The sequence below is a fragment of the Vulpes lagopus genome, chromosome 15, assembly GCF_018345385.1.
Source record: "Vulpes lagopus strain Blue_001 chromosome 15, ASM1834538v1, whole genome shotgun sequence".
NCBI classification, from domain to species: Eukaryota; Metazoa; Chordata; class Mammalia; order Carnivora; family Canidae; genus Vulpes; species Vulpes lagopus.
In genome coordinates, this window is record NC_054838.1 from 23362448 (window position 1) to 23385173 (window position 22726).

The window sequence follows — 22726 nt, forward strand, 5'->3', positions numbered from 1 at the left end:
GTGTTCCTCATGAATAAATAAATAAAACCTTAAAAAAAAAAAAGACTTTGATCATAGTACTGGACTATTAGCAGTGGATTTGGTCAAGGCTGTATATTTATTTTTAAAGATTTTATTTATTCATGAGAGACACAGAGACAGAGAGAGGCAGAGACACAGGCTCCATGCAGGAAGCCCAACACGGGACTCTATCCCGGGTCTCCAGGTTCACACCGTGGGCTGAAGGAGGTGCTAAACCGCTGAGCCACCCGGGCTGCCCAAGGCTGTATAGTTTAAGTGTTAATTAAAATTTAATTGGAAATAATTGATGTGCTGTGGTAGTTTAAAATGAATGGGAGTTTGACTCTTAAACCAGATACTGAATTGATGGTGCGGGTAATTCCTTGCTTTAAGCTTATCTACTCTACCCTGGGAGGCAAGACTCAAGTTTATGGAACACCTGCAGAATAATTCCAAAGTAACACAGGTACCTTTATTTGTTTTTGATAGAGGTGCTACTTGGCTTTCTGGTCTTAAATATGGAATATTTTATGCTTCATGTGGTTGTACATTACAGGAAGGCTGAAGTTACACTGGATGGAGTTTGGCCAACAGATAAAACATCTCGTTGTTTAATAAAGAGCCCAGATCGACTTGCTGATATCAACTATGAGGGCAGATTGGAAGCAGTTTCAAGGAAACAGGGAGCTCAATTCAAAGAGTACCGTCCTGAAACGGGTTCTTGGGTGTTTAAGGTATCACAGTCACTTAGTTCTTATAAAGAGTGACAAAATGTGTTAGAAGAGATCCTCTCTTAAATTCTTTTTATTTTTACAAATTAGGAAAGAGATGAAGAGATGAATCATGAATTTCTCCAAGTTGCACATCTTAGTTAAACCCTAGCACAATAAGGAGCTATTAAAAACTTTATGCTCACACATCTCTGCCTCTTTCTGTGAGCATTTAGATATACTTCTAAGGAATGTTTTTTAGTGTGTGGCATCATTAGAGACATGAGGCAGAATTTTTGTCTCTTGATATCAACTCTTCCTAGAGTTGATTTAAAGCTTTTTGGTGAGGAAGCTGTTGACTTCCTCCCTCCCTTAATTTTTTTAACCTCGTGATTTCTTTCTCTTCTAAGCCAGTTGGATTATTTAACTAGTTGAAGGCCTGACACAAGTCTGTAGCAAACAACTAGGCAGTATATTAATGTGCATTTGCTGCACATCAATACATTGTGCACTAAAAAAGTAATGGCTTTTTTAGATTTGGTTTTCTGTATTAATAAGTTAGTATTTAGGGATCCCTGGGTGGCGCAGTGGTTTAGCGCCTGCCTTTGGCCCAGGGCGCGATCCTGGAGACCCGGGATCGAATCCCACGTCAGGCTCCCGGTGCATGGAGCCTGCTTCTCCCTCTGCCTATGTCTCTGCCTCTCTCTCTCTCTCTCTCTCTCTCTCTCTCTGTGTGTGACTATCATAAATAAATAAAAATAAAAAAAAAATAAGTTAGTATTTATATACGAGCAACTAGTACTTTTACTAAACATCTAAATCTAAGGACAGGTATGTGTGATAACATTTCATTATGCCTTAAATATTTTGATAGCTCTCTTGTTTTTTCTTAAAGCTAATTCTGCATGATTGCAAGGACAGTACTATGGAAGCTCTGAAGAATATAAGTGTTAAAATTGATTTTGTTGGATTCTGGGGCACCTGGCTGGTTGAGTCGGTAGAGTGTATGACTCTTGATCTCAGGGTTATGAGTTTGAGTTGCGAGTTTTGAGTTTGATCTTGGGGTTGTGAGTTGGATGTAGAGATTACTTAAAAATAAAATCTTGAAAAAAGTAATTTTGTTGGATTCTTCTTTTCCTTAGGTCTCTCATTTTTCCAAGTATGGCCTTCAGGATTCTGATGAAGAGGAGGAGGAACGGCCATCTAAAACTAGTACAAAGAAGTTGAAGACTGCTCCTTTGCCTCCTACAGGCCAGGCTACCCCATTCCAGATGGCTCTTAATGGCAAGCCAGCACCTCCACCCCAGGTAGAGACAGGACAGTGAATTTGAATGGAATCCATGATACAGAAGTTGAAACCAAGTCATTCAGCTAGTACAAAGCTGTTTATGACCCCTGGAACTTTGAAGAGTACAAATGTATTGGCAATCACGTTGAGACAAGTACAAGGGAGGGCATGAGGTGGTTCTGGCATCTGTTTTTAAATTGAGAGATTTAAAGAATTCTCATACTGTGTGGATCATTCCTTCTACAGATTGTCATTCTTAAACACCTCCCTCTCTTTCATTTGGACTTGCTGAATTCTCTGCTCAGTTATCAACTTAAGGTAGCATTTTGCTTGTGTGGGTTGATACAAAGTAAATCCTAATTTCCTTGACTACCTGATGTGCAGTTTAATCTTGTTCATTACCTCCGTGGTTTTTTAAAAGTTCGATTAGCTTTCTGCAAGGGTTTTTTAACTCCATTTTTCTCAAATTGTTTGCTTATATACTTCAGCTAATCTCTTGATATTTGTATTTTAACAATACATAATCTTTCTGAAAATAGATCAGGTTTTAGAATATAAATGAATTATCTGGCGTGGGGAGGGAAGGGCTGCATTGTTTATTGCAATTACTTGTGTCATACTCTTTCAGTATTGTTAAGCCAGTATAAACCTTTTGTCCGTGCAGGGAAAGGGTTGTAATTTAAATATCAAGTAGTTTCTTTGCCAGCTCATAAAGAGTTTTACTTTTCTTTGGATGTTGTTTATATTCAATCAAGTTACAAAAAATTTTTTTCTTTGCTGCCATACTCCCTCAAAGAAGAGAACTTAATACAGAATTTCTTTGTAAAGCATCCTCTACCTCTCAGCTGCTAAAAGCAGGACCTTTGGAATTTTTTGTGCTATAATTCTTATGGCTGCTGAAATGTGCGTTTTTTATGATTTATTAAATAATTTCTTGGGAGGCATTTTCTGGAGATTATTGTGTATGTATGTTCATATTTGCGCGTATAAGGTGAGGGGAGGGTATGATAAAAGTGGGGAGTGGGAAATACATTGGCTTCTATGTTCATAATCTTTGTAGCATAAAGTCCCTAAGAAATCTCTTCTGACCTAAAGAAATGCTGTAAATGGACTTGGTTTTCCAGTTTTCCACATTCATTTTTTTCCTGAATCATGCCTTGTATAATCCCTTTCTCTCCTAAGTGTTTTTTTGATCTTTCATTATATGTATTTCTCAAGATAAGTCAGATAGCTTTATTTCTGCTAATAAAATAATTCTAAGATCCTAAAGATGCAGCTGTGAAAGAAAAGCTTTATCTGTGGATAGAGCAAATTTATGTAATGTGTCTTGACAACCAGTGGTTTTTGTTTTAGGCTGTTTAATTTCCAGAATACAAACAGTAAGAGATAACTGTACATTTCTGTGATGACACGTCAGTAGGTGAGGACTCTTTAATAAGAGCACCAAAAAATTTCACAAGAACCAGGTTATAGGAAAAAGAGACGTGGTAAGGATGCAAACGGGCAATGAGAATACAGCAAGTGGGATCTTTTTCAGATACCCCTTTGAAGAAGTGGGTGGTCTTTGGATGGAGAAAGCAGAAATGGGAGAAACGGATAGAGTTGTTTAGGTATTAGGCTAACATATTAGAATAGTAAAGAAGGACTCTTCCTTCATATTACCCAGAGACCTAAGTGAGACAGGTAGAAAATACTAGTAGTTGCATAGCTTTCATTAGCACCAAAGATCTAAATTTTATTTAGCATGAGGAAATTACTTGAGCCATCTGAATGAACCAGGAACAGAGAGCAGAGAGCACAGTCTTTTCATCTTAGTGTCAAGATGACTGTCTTCACACTGTCACCCCTGGGGAGCTTGATTTCAGGGACATTGTGTTCCCTCAGTCCGCTCTAGCTTTTTTTTTTTTTTTTTTTCCCCCCTTCTCCTGTGCACAATCTCAAGTTCTCAGAGTTGAGAGTAGAGGGTTTTTTAGGTATTAGGAAGATCTGTACTTTTGTTTAATGGTCACTTTATCCCACTCCCTTTTATGTAATATCCCTATTCCCCTCTTTGTAGTTTGTTCTTAATTTTGATTTGCTCCTAAAGAGGTAAATCTACGCAGCCAGAAAACATTGAGGTAACTGAATCTTCACATAATCTTTTTTTTTTTTTTTTTTTTAAGATTTTATTCACTTGTTCATGAGACACAGAGAGAGAGAGAGAGAGAGGCAGAGACACAGGCAGAGGGAGAAGCAGGCTCCATGCAGGGAGCCCAATGTGGGACTCAATCCCGGGTCTCCAGGATCACGTCCCGGTCTGAAGGCGGTGCTAAACCGCTGAGCCACCCGGGCTGCCCCATATAATCTCTTCTTTGCCTTTGAAGTTAGAGAAAATGTTGACAGAAAGACTTTCATCACACAAATGATTCAGGGCAGTTGCAGAAACATTTGATAGTTAGAACATTTCCAAAATGCTGATCTGAGATCCAGTTTTCAGTTGACTGCATCACTACTTTGGTAACCTTTAATTCCATATTTATGGCATGGGGTTCAGGGAGAATTATATTTTAAATGCTTTCCCCCAGGTGATTGAAATATGTGGTCAGGCTTTAGAACCATTTGTTGAAAGACCTCAAATGGCATTTAGGCAGAGAGACATATTTGCTTTTTACTTCCACATTTTACTGCACTGTATCTTGTGTTCAGTATGATCAGGACAGAATAGTTGACTTGGTTCAGAAACTTACTATTGCTTACTTGATGAGTACATTAAAATGAATTAGAAATTTGTTTAGAGGGAAGAAGTGATTAGGATTTAGAAGAATTTCTAAATTTCTAAAATAGATACTAGAAACCTTTTTGTTTTAGATATTAATGTTGCACTGTCCTACACTTCTTGTTGTAATATCCCTGAATATATGTTTAGAAATATACACACTTACTTTGTGGGCCCTTGAAACTGTGACATGAAATTCCTCCTGAGAACACCGTAATGTTGATAGGGTTGATTTTCCAGCCAAATGAATATGAAACATTTTTTGCAGTTAGGAAACCAGTTATTTTGGTAGCAGGCAACAGTAATAGTTATACTAGATAAAACTGAGGGGAAGGACAGTATGAATTATTTAAATACCTGTTTGACCATGGATTGGTTTTTCACCCTTTGTTGAATAAAGGATGTCATGATTTACTTTACCTACTTGAATTACTTTATGTTCTAGATTAAGAGGTGCTTTATTTTCAGGGTTTGGCAGCTTTGTATGAGGAATATTCTCTTGAGGTGGAAAGTGAAGGTTCCTAAAATCATTGAAGGTTTTTTTTTTTTTTTTTTTAAGATTTTATTTATTCATGAGAGACACACAGAGAGAGGCAGAGACATAGACAGAGGGAGAATCAGGCTCCATGCAGGGAGCTCGATGTGGGACTCAATCCTGGGACTCCAGGATCACACGCTGAGCCGAACGCAGATGCTTAACTGCTGAGCCACCCAGGTGTCCCTCATGGAAGGTTTCATTCATGAAACTTCACCCTCCATATATCTAAAGAGACAGTCATTTTACAGATAGTACCATTGTATGTAGGAATTGTAATATACCGTGCTGCCATGTAGACATAAATAAGATCAACTTTCAGAGATTATAATATATGAAAGAGATATTCTGTTTGTCTGCTTTTCCCAGTATTTTATTTGCTCTTTTCCATAGATTTCCTAAGGGCTTCCTTTAAAAACAAAACCAAAAAAAAAAAAAAAAAAAAAACTTCCTTGATCCCTTTTGAGCCATCTTTCTATTATTATTATTATTAGTCTATTTTTCTTTTCAGGACTGGCTTTGAAGAAGCACCTGATCTCCCAAGATTTCTCTGAAAATAAGTACACAGACATCTTTTGGGGGAGTTTATTGCAATTACTTAGATATACTTTAACAAAATTCACTAATGGGGGTCCTAGGAGCTTACTAGTTCCTCATAGTTTCATAGTTTCCCCCTTATCCAGTTATTACATGATACCTCATAGCTTCAGAATCTATGCATGAGGGTGAAGCAAATAAAACCTTGATACTTCTTAAAAATACTCTGGGTCCCTTAGGTCTCTAAGTCGTTTAAGGCAAAATGGGTAGATTTCATCAAATTGTTCTAAGTGAACATCTCTTGCTGCTGTTATTTCTTTGTTGAGTAGTGTAAGTTGAAACCATCCTCCCCTTTTTTCCTTTCCTCCCACCCATCTTCACTCCTTGTTCTTTCATATTATCAATTGCTTTTGCTACTGTATGCCAGGGACCACACTAGGCAGTAGAATTGATGAAGAGAATATCCGATGAATGTTGGCTTTAACAATATGCTTGATAATAGATACAGAGAATAAAAGTAGGCTATAATCTGTTTTCAAGCCTTGACAATGTGGTGAGACAAATAAATACTGCATATGTGAGAAATCATAATATATCATGATAAATTATTAAAAACAGTTTAGACGGGGTATTATAGGAGCCCAACAGAGGGTATCCTCACTGATAGGCTGACACAGAGGATGTGAAGTAGTTTAATAACTTTTCCTAAAAGTGAATTGGTTAAAAACTAACTTGTGAAGGAACCTTTGGAGTTAGAGTGTTCCCACAGGTCTTGTAAGTAAAACAGGAACATTGTGACCAAGTCTACTTTTTTTTTATTTTTTAAAGTTGAAAAAGTTACATTAATGGCTATTTCTTTGTCCACAGTAACCATGAAATTATTTTTTAAACTACCTGTTAACATAATAGCATCAATTTGAAGGTCTCCGTGAAATAGGCCACTTATAAAGATAAGCCTCAAACTTTGGAATATTAATAATCTACAGATGATACCATGATAAAAATAATTAGTAAAACTTTTTGATTTTGAGAATGTTTCATAAATTGGTTCCATTTTATCAGCCATTTGATACCATTTTATCAGATGTAATATGCAAGTTTAGGATATACTTAATGAATTTGTGCTGAACCAGTTATTTTACAGTGTCCTACAGATTGATGAGTTATTACCTTTCCAGATCATAAACTGTTAGTCATGAGTATATCTTGAAAACTGCTTAATAAATGTAAATCTAATTCTAAGCACTTGAACAAAAGGATTATTCCAAGATTATATTGTTCCTAGGGGCACCTGGCTGGCTCAGTCAGTAAAGCATGGGACTCTTGATTTTAGGATCAGGAGTTCAAGCCCCCACTTTGGACATAGAGCTTATTTTAAAAAACAAAACGAAAAAGAAAAACACCAAACAGTTCCTAATATTACTTTGTTTCTCCTTTTGGGAAAATAAACATTGTTTGTATCTTATATGGTACTACATATATAGAGCCCAGCTGACTTTTAGGATTCAGTTACCCAAAAAGTAAACTCCAGGCCCCAAATTATGTTCACTGGAAATTTATTTCTAATTGTTTTCATTTAAAAAATGCCAAGTTGTTGGAGACCTTTTAATCTCTTTTCCCAAAGGCTTCTGGCTACAAGGCAGTGTAAGGGCAGGGTTATCCTGTGTATATCAGAAAATTATATTTGCTAGCTAAATCAGGTAAGGCAGTCTTTGTCTAAAGACCACTATTTGTTCAGTATGGGGCTTCGGATCCAGACACCAGACCTGAATATATTACAAAAGGGTGATTTCAGGAATCTGTATTTGGACCCCCAAGTACATACAGAGGGGATTTAGGATAATTATTGTTGAAGCCTTTTTAGCAAACATGCTACCTTGCATTGTCGTAGGATCAGCAGAATCTAGTCCTGCTATATCATGTTCTGAATGAACTAAATGTGGTCTAAAAGCTGTCTGTCTGTCTGGTGTAATTTAATGCTGCTTCCCTGATCTTTCTGCTGTCTACAGAGCCAGAGCCCAGAGGTGGAGCAGTTAGGGAGGGTTGTGGAGCTGGACAGTGACATGGTAGATATCACCCAGGAGCCAGTTTTGGATTCCATGTTAGAAGAGAGCGTGCCTGAGGATCAGGAGCCCGTGTCTGCCTCAACACACATTGCGTCTTCACTGGGAATTAATCCACATGTCTTACAGGTGAAGTCCTAATCCACCCTTCCTACAACAGGAAGCCAAACTGCTCTTTACCTCCCGTGCATAACCTTGGGCTGCTTCTTTAATTATTGACTGAAGAGCATTGACTGGTCATTGGAATGAGAAAAAAAGACAAGAATATGGCCCCTGTTTGGGTCTCATTTTTCCATTCTGGGAGGGAAGGGGAAGGTTATATTGAGATTCAGAAGACCTGGATTCCAACCTCGGTTTTGTAACTATTACCATGTGACTTTAGACAAGTCCTTTAACATCTGTGAGCACAGATTTTTCTCTATAAAATATACTTTGTTTCCTTCCTAGGGTGGCTTTGAGGCTCTAGAAAGTGCTCCATAAAAGTTTTCTTAATAAGCTAGTAGATACTGGTTTCTTTAAACTCTATCTCTACTTCCCCCTACCTATGCCTTTTGGCATGCTATAAGTTTAGCCTTTGTCTTATATTTGAAGTTAATCATTCAGCAAACAGATGGCCAATTGCTGTGTGCCAGGCTTTGGCAAGACTCTAGATACAAAAAGTATCCTATAATTTCTACCCTTCAGGTACATACAGTATAACAGAGTCAGCCACACAAATACACTAACTCTGGACAGAGCCTGTAGGAAGAGCAGTTTATTTGTTATTGGAAACTGCATTTTTCTTTTTTGGCCTTTGGATTTCGGGGAACACATTCATTCTATAGATATTGCCTTTTTAGATCATGAAAGCATCATTGCTTGCTGATGAAGAAGATGTAGATATGGTTCTGGATCAACGCTTCAGTCACCTTCCTTCTAAAGCAGATACTTCTCAAGAAATCTGTTCTCCCAGACTCCCCATTTCAGCATCCCACTCATCAAAATCCCGTTCTTTAGGTACTGTAAATGATGCTATTTTACAAGAAAGCTGTAAAGTCCTGCTTTTCACCTGTCTTCTGAGTTGAGTCAGCTTCTCTAGCGAATATCCCCCTAAAGGCATATGATAATAAGGATGTCAAGAGGAGATGTACTCTTAGAAATTTGTTAGGTGGGCCAGATTTTGTTTTTTTGTTTTTTTTAAAGATTTTATTTATTCGAGAGAGAAAGAGGGGCAGACACGCAGGCAGAGGGAGAAGTAGGCTCCATGCAGGGAGCATGATGTGGGCCTCAATCCTGGGTCCCCAGGACCACGTCCTGGGCCAAAGGTGGCGCTAAACCGCTGAGCCACCCAGGCTGCCCAGTGGGCCAGTTTTTAAAAGCCATAATCAGCTTTATTGGTGTAGATGAAGAAATTTTATGGAACACAAAGCATTTGTGATTTGTTTGGGTTATGTCTTTATTTGCTTATGAATGTGGATTAGGTAGTAAGCTCAGATTTCCTCATTTTTATCATATTTTAGAGGAATGAGCAAATTGTCCTGCACTGTACTCTTTTTGGGCAATCCTCATGCTATCCTTATTTTCTTGCCTTCTGGGGGCAAATGTTGCTTCTTAAAATGCACAGTAACTTGTCAGATTTCTACTTTTTCCTAAATCTCCCTAAATTCCTAGGGAAGTAATATCTGACTTTAAAGATTTCCCTTTTTCTTTTTGTGGGCTTCTAACTATGTGGAACTGAGGATAGAGGGACTTAAGTACATTTGGATTGGGGGTTTAAGGGATTTAAGTACATTTGGATTGGTTCCTTAAGCCAAGGAAACTACCAGGAAGAGATTTGTCTATGTTGCCTGAAAAACTGTTTAGTTTTCAATTCTTTCAAGTGTTAATTTCCATTTAAAAAATATTGTAACTAATAAACTACCAGTTAAACATTCATTACAACCTTTTCCATAATGGGCACTACATGAAAATCTTATACTTCAATAACTAACTCCTTGCTTTAGGCAGGATTAGAAAACAGGCAGTAGTAATAAGAACTGTCCTCCAAAACGTGTTAAGATGTCTCGGTGGGTTTTCCTTTCATTGAGTCTAGCATTGAGTATTAGAGTGGTAGCAGTTTGAATTTTTCTGATGACTAAGAATGGTTACATTTGACATTCTAACAAGGGTATGAACATTGGTGTTAGACTTCCCTGGGCTTCTGTCAGTGCTGCCACTTAATAGCTTTGTGGATTTGGACTAAACACTATTCTGAGCCCAATTTTTCCACCTATAAAATGAGGATACTATTAGTAGTAGTAAAAAAAAAAAATAATAGTAATAGTGTTTGTTATTAATGTCAATAATTGTTGTTGGGCTCATTATCACTAAAATTCCTGCCTTGATTTCTTGGTTGAAAGAGCATTACACTCACTCTGACTTGCCGCTTGTCACCAATATCTGATTTAGTTGGTTTGATAAAGCTGTGATTTCATCCTCACTGATTATTGCTGTTCAAGTCTCTATTGCTGTTCAAGAAGCAATAGAGACTGTATTTTCTAATAGTCTTTTTTTCCCCCTGTTTCAGTTGGTGGGTTACTACAATCAAAGTTCACTAGTGGATCTTTTCTTTCACCAAGTGCCTCTGTACAAGAATGTCGTACTCCCAGAGCAGCATCTTTGATGAATATCCCATCCACGTCCCCTTGGTCTGTCCCTCCATCCCTGACCTCTGTGTTTACAGTGCCCAGCCCAGCCCCTGAAATTCAATTGAAAACCGTGGGTACACGCAGACAACCAGGCCTAGTTCCTCTTGAAAAGTCTGTTACCTATGGCAAGGGGAAACTCTTGATGGACATGGCCCTATTTATGGGACGCTCATTTCGAGTTGGTTGGGGCCCCAATTGGACTCTTGCTAATAGTGGAGAACAGCTGAGTGGCTCACATGAACTGGAAAATCATCAGATTGCCGATTCTATGGAATATGGATTCCTGCCTAATCCAGTAGCTGTTAAATCGTGAGTCACATTTTCCTTATGCTTTTTAAGAAAGGCAACTTAGTTGGTAAGACAAAAACGTTTCATTATGAGGTGACCCAAGGTCAAAGCTCTGCTTTGGTGATCTTTCTAGAAATGTTCTTAGTACAGTTTTAGATAGCAGAAGATCTTTGTATAATTAAAAACTAAACTTACAAAACATGAGAGACACCTAACTCTGGGAAATGAACAAGGGGTAGTGGAAGGGTAGGTGGGCGGGGGGTTTAGGGTGACTGGGTGATGGGCACTGAGGAGGGCACTTGGCGGGATGAGCACTGGGTGTTATGCTATATGTTGGCAAATTGAACTCCAATAAAAAAAAACTAAAAAAAAAAACTAAACTGAATAATAAGACGATTCCATTGTACCATCAGGGTATGAAGAGTATATAATACTTCCTTAATGGTTAAACTTTAGTTGAAAATGTAACAGACCCAAAGCTGATACTGCAGCATTCCTTGTTTTTTTTTTTTCATCCTTTTTATTATAAGTGTTTTTTTTTCTTTTTTTTTTTTTTAATATATATATATATAAGGTATCTTCTTAATTAGGCACAATTCCTATATCTTGGATCTGATAAGGTGAATGTATAAACTGTATCATCTGTGCATAAGTATTTGGAAATAAGATGACATCTAATAGGGGCTCCTGACTGGCTCAGTTGGTAGAGCATACAAACTCTTGATCTTGGCTTTGTGAGTTCAAGGCCCCCCCCCCACATTTGGTGTAGAGCTTACTTTAAAAAAAAAAAAGGGCAGCCCTGGTGGCGCAGCGGTTTAGTGCCGCCTGCAGCCTGGGGTATGATCCTGGAGACCCGGAATCGAGTCCCGCTTCGGGCTTCCTGCATAGGGCCTGCTTCTCCCTCTGCCTGTGTCTCTGCCTCTCTCTCGCTCTCTCTCTGAATGAATAAATAAATAAATCTTTAAAAAAAAAAAAATCATCTGATAACTGTATTATGTTATATATTACTACATAATCCTTATCATTAACATATGTGTGTTTATAGTTCTGTATACTTTGTCTATGCGTATGAGTGTGCATGTATATGGATAGATCTATATATATCATGCAGATTATATATGTATAGTTTCTGGTAGTAATTAGGTAGTATGCATACAGTTTTGTGCAAAATATTTAACATTTTCGTATTTACTTTTTATAATAAATTGTGCTGTCCTTTTTTAAAAGATTTTATTTATTAAAAAAAGAAAAGATTTTATTTATTTATTCATGTGAGACACAGAGAGAGAGAGTTAGAGACATAGGCAGAAGGATAAGCAGGCTTCATGCAGGAAGCCCGATGTGGGACTCGACCCCAGGACTCCGGGATCATGCCCTGAGTCAAAGGCAGACTCTCAACTGCTTAGCCATCCAGGCGTCCCAAATTGTGCTTTGTTACAAATTAAATGACTGTGATTACCTATTCTTAATTTTTAAAGTTGACTTTGAAGAAACACAGAACAACAGCATCTCTTGAACCTCACAGTCAGGAATGTTGATTCTAAACCTAGGTTATGTATGATGTCATGATATTTTGTAGGTTTTTAAGTTTTGTTTTGTTTTGTTTAAGATTTTATTTATCTATTTGAGAGTGAGAGCACAAGCGAGGAGTTGGTGGTGAGAGGGGCAGAGGGAGAGGGAGAAGCAGACTCCCTGCTGAGCAGGAAGCCAGTGCAGGGCTCAATCCAGGACCCCAAGATCATGACTCCAGCCTAAGGCAGACACCTAACTGAGCCACCCAGGTGCTCCAATGTCATGATATTTTGAAAATTGTTAATATCAATCTTAAAATCAGATCAGAGCCAGATTGATTATATGTTCATCTTAATTTAGAATCAGTTCTACAGTATATATATAAGCTTAGCCTCACAACTTTTGATACCTCATGAAGTGTAACTTGAGAAATCAGTATCCCACAATGCCCTTTGGTCCTTGGATTTCATAATATCTAGATACTTACTGAAACCAGTTCCAAGTGGAACTCTTTTTTTTTTTTTTTTTTTTTTTTTTAGATTTTATTTATTTATTCATGATAGACACAGAGAGAGAGAGAGAGGCAGAGACACAGGCAGAGGGAGAAGCAGACTCCATGCAGGGAGCCTGACATGGGACTCCATCCTGGGTCTCCAGGATCATACCCTGGACTGAAGGCGGCGCTAAACCGCTGAGCCACTCGGGCTGCCCCAAGTGGAACTATATTGATTTCCATTCTTGTTATGACCTGACCTAAAGAATAAATTTAAGCCTTTGGATTCTTTTTTTTTTTTCTGCACATCTTCCCTTTATTTTTTTTTAAAAAAGATTTATTTATCAATTTACCAACATACAGAATAACACCCAGTGCTCATCCTGTCAAGTGTCCCCCTCAGTGCCCGTCACCCATTCACCCCCACCCCCCGCCCTCCTCCCCTTCCACCACCCCTAGTTCATTTCCCAGAGTTAGGAGTCTTTATGTTCTGTCTCCCTTCCTGATATTTCCCACACATTTCTTCTCCCTTCCCTTATATTCCCTTTCACTATTATTTATATTCCCCAAATGAATGAGAACATACACTGTTTGTCCTTCTCCGATTGACTTACTTCACTCAGCATAATAAGAGCCTTTGGATTCTGAATGCATGGGCCAGATAATTTGTTTACTTAGTATATGGCAAATAAGTTCATTATAGTTTGGCATTACAAAATACAATTTCTGTAAAATCATAGGGACGTGTTTTGCATTCTCTTTGTAATCATAAAAAGATATAAAGATTTATAGGAAAATTCTAGCATCTGTCTTATCTTTATTTTCTGTCTTGTCATTTGTTCTTATAGCCTAACTGAGTCTCCATTCAAAGTTCATTTGGAAAAACTCAGTTTGAGACAAAAGAAGCCAGATGAAGACCTACAATTATATCAGATACCTCTGGAGCTCAAATTAAAACATAGTACCGTCCATGTGGATGAACTGTGTCCTCTCATTGTCCCTAATCCAGGAGTTGCTGTCATTCATGACTATGCAAATTGGGTTAAGAAAGCATCAGGAGATTTTTTGGAAGCACAGAGTAAGTTGGACTGTTCTAACCTTTGGTGTTTCAGGAACTAGAGTAGGAGCATGTGTTCATAGGAGGACAAATTTCCTTATGCAAATGTAGTCAGCGGATGCCCAAGCTCTCACTTGTTTATAGTTGAGTTGGAATGAGCAAAATCTCTAGGAAGAAGAAATGATAACCTTTTTACAATTATTCTTATGGCTTTTAACGTGCAAGTCCTTGTTCACAGGAACAATTGCCAGATTCCTTGGATTTTTGAAGTTGCATTCCTTCCTCCACCCAGAGAACATAGGGAGAAAAAGCCGTTCCTTCTTCCTTTTTACATCCTACCCATTCTTCTATGTCCATCTTAAGTACCACTTGTTCTTCCCAACAGTTTTAGCGTTCATAACTTGCCTTCCTAACCTCCCTATTACCTTTCTATAACTATTGTGACCATGGTTTTCTACACTATACTTTGATAAATATTTTCCTAATTTGGGAACTTACTATTTCAAATAGTAGAAAATCATACTTAATTAGATGTTTCATAACATTTCAACATTATTGAAGAATGGTGACTATTTTAGACTGTTTCCATGCCACACATTTTGGGAATTGTGTATATTCATTTCTTTGTGTTTGCTTTAGTTATCTTCTTTTCAAACATGTGAGTCATCTTACCATTGTATACTTGTATTTGGCTTAGTGGTAAATGATTCTTTCGTTTTGTTGTCCTTCCTGAGGAGCAACAGTAGTTAAGAATATAGAGGTGGACTCAGATTACTTGGGTTCAAAGCTTGGCTCTGCTGCATGTTGCCTGTAACTTTAAGCAAGTCACATAATGCTCTGTACTTTAGTTTCCTCATTTATAAAATAAAGATGGTAACTACTGTATAGTTACATGGTGTAGTTTAGAGTTGGCTTTACTCTTAAGTGCTTTAAACTGTCATTCAGACTCACTATATGCTAGGCTATACCTGCTGCAGGAGGGAAGACTCCCTCACAAGTTTTTAGAGCACTTCATGTTTTGTAAAGCATTTTGTAAACAGAATTTAATCAAATTAGAGGACTTTTCTCTGTCATTTGAGATTATATTAGCCATAATTCAGATAGAATAATCTGTTTAAAGGAACATAGAATTATATTTGTTATAGAAGTATCACAGGAACATAGAGTGAACAAGCAGTTATACTACACACTGGAACTTGTAAGACACAGCAGAGTGAGCTGGAGACAAATTTAGGGAAATTAACTTGAGTGGTTGTTTGAGGTATTTATTAATTTATGTATTTTAATGCCACAATTACAGTGATGTCCTCTCTCTGTAGGTACTTTGACTTCATATCAGTACTGTTTTCCTGTCCCTTCTTTAGTTGTGAAGCACTGGAGCCTAACATGGACATTATGTGAAGCCTTATGGGGCCACCTGAAGGAGCCTGACAGCCAGCTGGATGAGCCCAGTGAATACATTCAGATTCTGGAACGAAGAAGAACTTTCTCTCGCTGGTTATCCCATACTGCCGCACCTCTAATAGAGGAGGAAGTCTCCTTAACCCGAAAAGACAAGCCTGTGGAGGCTGTCTTCAGCTACCTCACGGGCAAGAGGATCAGTGAGGCCTGTTCTCTGGCCCAGCAGTCAGGTATGGTCCTTCTGCACACCTTTATCTACATCCTACTCACTAGTGGTCCCTGCCCCTTAATTGTAGATTTGTCTTTGTCTTCTAACCTGAATTAAGTAATTATAAACTTCTCAGGAAGATTGCTGATTCCTCCAGAATAGGGACTGGTTTCTAGTTTTCTTTCTAGTACTTTAAACATTAAGTTTACTTAGTTAAAATTATTTCAGTTTTTATGCTACCTACACATTTGTAGTAAAACTAGAAAATGCAGATAAGCAAAAAGCAATAAACCCAAATCACCTAAGTCCTTTAGCATTTACTATATACATTTCAATGTACAGCTTGTACTTGAACTGTTTACTTTGGAATATATAAGGTATATTAAAATTCGTGTAGGTGGGGGTTCGGACACCAGGGTGGCTCAGTGGTTGAGCATCTGCCTTTAGCTCAGATCATGATCCTCTGGTCCTGGGATCGAGTCTTCCCTCAGGGAGCCTGCTTCTCCCTCTGCCTATGTCTCTGCCTCTCTCTGTGTCTCTCGTGAATAAATCTTAAAAAAAAAATTGTGCACACAAAGTAAATGCACGCAAAGTAAATATGCATGTAAATTTTTCAAAGATGGTATCCTACTGTGTGTATATCATGTGTTCTTTTTATGTTCGATAAATATTATAGTCAAATGGTTCTTAGTATTTTTTTAATCTACAAATGTACCATGTTACTGAATTCCTTTTTTGACATATAGGCCCCCCCACCCTCCACTGTAAGTAACACTCCAAACCTTTTAAACATAGGTATTTTACATTAATTCGCTTACTTCATTCAAGTAAATAAATATGTAAATTTAACTTCTGGGTTAAGATATTTACTTTTTTTTTTTTTTTTTTAGGACTTCCCATTATATATTAATGCTCTTTTTAGTTTCCCTTCCACTAATGAGAGGCATTCAGCAAGTACTTAATAATTATCCAGACACAAATCTTGATAAGAATAAAAAATGGCAGGCAGCCCGGGTGGCTCAGCGGTTTAGCGCTGCTTCAGCTCAGGGTGTGATCCTAGAGACCTGGGATCGAGTCCCGTGTCGGGCTGCCTGCATAGAGCCTGCTTCTCCCTCTACTTGTGTCTCTGACTCTCTGTGTGTCTTTCATGAGTAAATAAATAAAATCTTAAAAAAATAATAATAAATGGCATAGTCCAGTTTAATCTATGTGTATAATAAGATCCCTCATCAAACATTTTTACTGAAACCTAACTCATCTGAAACCAACTAATTGGAGCCTTGAACTGGATTTATTTTTGGAGGACTTGGCCAGTTTGGATTGTAAGGAACAAATCATAGAAAAGGCTAGTATCAAGAACTTACATACATGACTAGTTGCATTCCACTATCACTACATGTTTAGCTCAATGTCTTTTGTGGTCTTCATATATTTTTGTACACTGAGAATTTGTCTTTAGGATTGGCCTTTTATAAAGTTATGCTCACCAACACGTATATGTACAGCAAAAGAGGATCTTAAGGAAGTCAGGTCCTTAGATTTATTTGTTCACAAACTCTTTTTCCTCCTTTTTTTTCTTTTCTTTAAGGTTAGACTTTTGGCGAGGCACTACCTTTCACCATATCAAAAACTTTTGCTTCACTACCTCCACTTTTAAAAATTGATAGAACAACTAAATAGAGTATCAAGAATGTAAAATACTTGAATACTGTCAGTGTTACCTGATACCTACCCCAAGAAGAAAGACCTCAAATCAATAACCTAAGCTTCTACCTTAAGAAACTAACAAAATAAGAACTAAACCAAAAGGCAGAAGAGAAGAAACAGTAAAGATTAGAACAGAAATCAATGAAAATGGCACCATTAAAAACAGTAATCAGTAACACCAAACATTAGGTCTTTGAAAAGATTAAGGAAGTTTGCAAACCTTTGACTACACTGATAATGGGAAAGACAAATTACCAAAAAACAGAAATGAAAGAACATCACTACTAACCCTACAGAAAAGGAAATATTATAAGAAATTCTGTGTTAACAAATTCAACAACTGAGATAAAATTGACAAATTCCTAAGAAAATATAAATTACCAAAACTGACTCAAGAAAAAGTAGATAATCCAAATTGATCTATAACAAGAAATTGAATAATTAAAAATCTTCACTCAGAAAAGCCAAATTCCATATATCTTCACTTTTTTATTTATTTATTTTTAATTTTTTTTATTCATGAGAGGCAGAGAGAGGCAGAGACTTAGGCAGAGGGAGGAGCAGGCTCCATTCAGGGAGCTTGATGTGCGACTCAATCACGGGACTGCAGGATCACACCCTGAGCCAAAGTCAGACGCTCAAAACTGAGCCACCCAGGCGTCCCAGTAAACACTGTTTTTAAAGAAACAGTACCAATCCTCTGTAGCTCTTTCAGAAAATAGAGGGAGCACTTTCCACCTTGTTCTGTGATGACATTATTACCCTAATATCAAACCAGATGTACAAAAAACCTACAGTTAAAATCATACTTAAAGTTGAAAGACTGAATGATTTCACCGTAAGATGGGGAATACCATTTCTATACAGCATTGTAATGGATGTTGTAGACAGTGTAATCAGATAAGGAAAAGAAGCAAAAGTCATACAGATTAAGAAGGAAGAGGTAAAACTGTCTTTTTTCAAAGATGGCATGATTCTGTATGTAGACATATCAGCCCCAAGGAATGCACAGAAAAGGCAGTGGGACTAAATAGTTCCACAAGGTCTCAGGATTCAAGATTAGAATACGAAATTCAGTTGTGTTTCTGTGTATTATTAACAGGCAATCCAAAAATGAAATTAGAAAAACAGTTGAATCCGCAATAATGTCAGAAAGAATAAAATACCTAAAGAATAAATGTAACAAAAATGAGACTTGTACTATAACTATAAAGCAGTGCTGAGGAAATAAAGACCTACATAAATGAAGAAATACATTTTACATTTGCGGAATACATTTCAGCTTCAGGACCATTGTCATTTTTTTTTTTTAATTTAATTTATTTTTTTTTCCATTGTCATTTTTGGCTGGTAATTTTTTGTTGAGGCTGTCTTGGGCATTGCAAGATACCTAACAGCATCCCTGCCCCCTGCCTGTAAAAGTCCTTTACCCTCAGCTGTGACAACCAGAAAATACCTCTTAGACATTGCCAAATGTTCCCTTGGGAACAAAACAACTCAAAATGAGAAGCACTGATGCATTATGAACCTCAGGTTGTTAATTTGTGTATTTAGTGCATTTTCCCTCAAAGTCTACAGCAGGCATTTTTGCAGAAATTAATAGGCTGATCATTATTTAGAAATGTAAAAAATCTTTAAACAGCTTTGGAAAAGAACAAAAAGTCATGCAACACAACACCTATCTGATTTCAAAACCTCTATAAGACTGCAGCAGTCAAGACAATGTGGTACTGGCATAAGAATGAGCATAGAAAAATACAATGGAAATGGGATTTCAAATATAAAATCCTTCCACTTTTATTCAGTTGATTTTTTTGACAAAAGTGCCAAGGTAATTTAAATATAAATAGTCTTTTAGTTGGATATTCATATGCAGATTAGTATATATTCTTACCTGTACCATACATTAAAATTAATTTGAGAGAGTACCCTAGAATGCTATACCATTTGCTCAGTATATGTCCTCATCAATGGGAAAGTCTGTGAAAAGTCAAGGATGCCTGGCAGAAGCAGTTTGGTTGGTTAACTGTGTAATTAAAGCTAAGGCTCTTAATGAATGATTGTATTAAGCTCTGAACTCAGCCATCTCTGGTGACCAGGATATTTATACATCTTGGTCAATAAATCCTCTCTTTTGGGTTCTCTAGATACACTTAAATATCTTTTCTTTTTTCCTTTAGTATTGTCACCTAGAATACCAGCAGCTCATGGTCAAGTGGGCTACAGCACTTACTGCATGAATCATAGTCCAGTCATGCTTTGATTACATATATGCAGAGAGACCACTTGGCCTCACATTTCCAGATGTGTTCCCGATGGCATGATTTCTGTCCTCTAGACCTCTCTTGTTTGTGAAGGAAACTTTTGTGGCAGGATGGTACTTTATATAGACGTGTAAGCGCTGACCCATAAACAAAAACAAAAGAAGGACTTGACTAGGAGGTTTGTTGTAAGGGCTGAAACTAAACATTTTTCTCTTAATGTACAGCTTAACTGGAAGTTTCATTAACTGGAATTTCTGTCCCCTCACTTTCTGGTTAATGAGAATCTATTTGTTTATTTAAAAGATTTTATTTATATATTCATGAGAAACACAGAGAGATGTGGAGACATAGGCAGAGGGAGAAGCAGGCTCTCTGCGGGGAGCCTGATGCAAGACTTTATCTGGGGACCCAGGATCACACCCTGAGCCAAAGGCAGATGCTGAACCACTGAGCCATCCAAGTGCCCCAAGAATCTTTTTATTGCTTCAGCCTTTGTAATTAAAAATTTGTAGTAAAAGATTATTGGACCTGGGAGAGTGAAAGAGTCAGTGATTCTATTTATACTGCGTACATAGACTTTTCCTCTAGATTTCAGTTTGCCATTTCTCAGTACCGTCTAGTTGGATATGTTTTCTTTTTGTTTTTGTTTTTGTTTTAAGATTTTATTTATTCATAGAGATACACAGAGAGAGAGAGAGAGAGAAGCAGAGACACAGGCAGAGGGAGAAGCGGGTTCCACACAGGGAGCCCGACATGGGACTCGATCCTGGGTCTCCAGGATCACACCCAGGCTGAAGGTGGCGCTAAACCGCTGCACCACTGGGGTTGCCCTTTTTCTTTTTTTTTTTTTAAGGCAAAAATTCTCACCTGTCCGTACTTTTCAGTTTCATACATCAGGAATGCCTGGGTTTCTCAGTAATTTTAGGGAGCAAACAGATTTTTTTCTGGTAATTCAAGAGGATGACTGAGCAGAAGTTCACACAAGGAAAACCTTTTTGAAAAAGATCATGCCCTTCAAAAGGTCCACTTGCTGAAAGTCCAGTAACTGGTATACTGTCCTTCAACTGAGATCCAATTCCTCTGGCATTCATCTTCACTTGCGCTGTGAATAGCTTATTCTAATTGGGCATGTTTTCAGTTATGTCATCTCAGTTTTCACCATATAAACCTTTGAATTAGATAATACTTTGCGCCATTTTACAGATGACGTACTTTATCTAGGGTCACAGAAGTAACAGATCTATCATTGAACTCTGTATACTATACACTCTATATGTAATTTAGGTTAATCTACTTTGAATATTTTCTACCCAAGCAGAAAATGGTAAGCCCTCCATCAGTATTTAGGCACTACTGCAGAAAGTAGTAAAGTTCTTCCTCCTGAGGACTAGAAGAAAGAAGATAATTCCCCCAGGTATTTCCCCAAGTCTGTTAGTCCTCAGTGATCACCAGAGAACTTCTGTTTATCTTGTAGGTGATCATCGTCTTGCCCTTCTTTTATCCCAGTTGGTGGGTAGCCAGTCAATCCGGGAGCTGCTTACCATGCAGCTGGTGGACTGGCAACAGCTCCAGGCTAACTGTTTCATCCAGGATGAGAGACTGCGGATCTTTGCATTGTTAGCTGGAAAACCGGTACTTTCTTCTTTTCTCATAAACTTGCATAAAATTTTCTTATAAATTCAAGATGGCTTGAGGTTAAGGGAAAGTGCTATCTTTTTAAATGGTATACCATGACACATAACTAACTAACTTGTTTTTAAGTTTTAGTGGAAGTGTTTTCAAATTACAAAGATACAACATGTACATTCTAAAAAAAAACTGGTTACATAGAAATTAAAACATTAAGATTCACTATGTCCCTTACCATAGTGGTAATTTGTAGTCTCTTTCCAGACATTTTTAAGTCTATATCAACATATATGTGTGCATATTTATACATGTGTGTATATTGCAATAAAATCAGTTATACATAGCAGTTCTGCAAGTTAACTGACTATGGACATTTTTTCATGTCATGTAGCATCATTCTTTTTAACAGCCACTTCTGTTCATTTTATGGTAATATGCCATAATTATCATAAGCAAGTTTTCTTTTGCTGCCTACATGATTGACTTCTCGATGTTACTTTCCAAAAATGAAGTAGCTGGTCAGAATTTTTGCATAACTTAAAGTTTTATAAGATGGCAACTCTGGCCAGTAAGAAAACCTCCTCTTCACTCTGTGGTTCTCATCTCTTCTCAGAGCACCAGTTGTCCAAATACACCCTCTCACCTGCCACTAAGGAACTGTGTATTTTATATTTGGATCATTAACACTGCCAACCTAGTTCATGCAAAATGTTAACAGGAGCACCTGGCTGGCTCAGTAGAGCATACAACTTTTGATCTTGGGATCATGAGTTTGAACCCCATGTTGGGTTTAAAAAAAAAAAAATGTTACTTGAATAATAAGTGAATAACTTGCAGATTTGGGCAGTAACAAGGTAATGTATAACACATAGCTTGATAATGATTTTATCTCTTCCAGGTATGGCAGCTCACAGAGCACAGACAGATCAATGTGTGCTCATTTTTGGATTGGAAACGTGCCTTGGCTGTCCATCTTTGGTATTTGCTTCCACCAACAGCCTCCATTTCCAGGGCACTCAGCATGTATGAAGAAGCATTTCAGGTATCTTTGTCCAGTAGAGCCAACCAAGAGTCATGGGGGAAGTCCTGTTTTTTTTTTTTTGTTTTTTTGTTTTTTTTGTTTTTTTGTTTTTTTTTTGGAAGTCCTGTTTTTGCCAGAAAAGTACTGCAGAGAAAAAAACCATCCAAGTCACACTTCATAATACTTTTTCCTAACTGCTTTTTTTGAAAGTACCATAAAATTGAAATGGACCCTGGAGTGGTGCCTGGGTGGCTCAGTTGGTTAGGTGTCTGCCTTTGGCTCAAGTCATGATCTCAGGATCCTGGGATCAAGCCCCACATCAGGCTTTCTGCTCAGTGGGGAGTCTACTCCATTTTCCTTGCCCTCTGTGCTTGGCGCTCTCTCTCTCTCTCTCTCTCTCTCTCTCTCTCTCAAACAAACGAATAAATAAATAATATTTTTTAATAAATGAACCCAGGAAATCTGATGGGAAACTTTCCTTTTCTCCTGCCTCTGGATAGGGCTACTCTTAAAATTCTCTAAGTGACTGACTGCTTCTATTTCATTTAATATGACGTTTCCACAGTTGACTTTCCTGAAGCTGTTTTCCTGC

General features: G+C 37.6%; 1 protein-coding gene across 3 annotated transcripts in view; it reads left to right on the forward strand.

Annotated features, from left to right (window-relative positions):
- NUP98 (nucleoporin 98 and 96 precursor) overlaps positions 1 to 22726 on the forward strand; it is a 121952-nt gene that overhangs the window by 76044 nt on the left and 23182 nt on the right. For all 3 annotated transcript variants that reach the window (XM_041730007.1, XM_041730009.1, XM_041730008.1), the window contains exons 19-27: positions 557 to 734; positions 1853 to 2017; positions 7835 to 8017; positions 8728 to 8884; positions 10434 to 10863; positions 13696 to 13925; positions 15269 to 15535; positions 20959 to 21116; positions 22012 to 22155. In XM_041730007.1, coding sequence (XP_041585941.1) covers positions 557 to 734; positions 1853 to 2017; positions 7835 to 8017; positions 8728 to 8884; positions 10434 to 10863; positions 13696 to 13925; positions 15269 to 15535; positions 20959 to 21116; positions 22012 to 22155 — 1912 coding nt within the window. The remainder of the gene's footprint in view (positions 1 to 556; positions 735 to 1852; positions 2018 to 7834; positions 8018 to 8727; positions 8885 to 10433; positions 10864 to 13695; positions 13926 to 15268; positions 15536 to 20958; positions 21117 to 22011; positions 22156 to 22726) is intronic.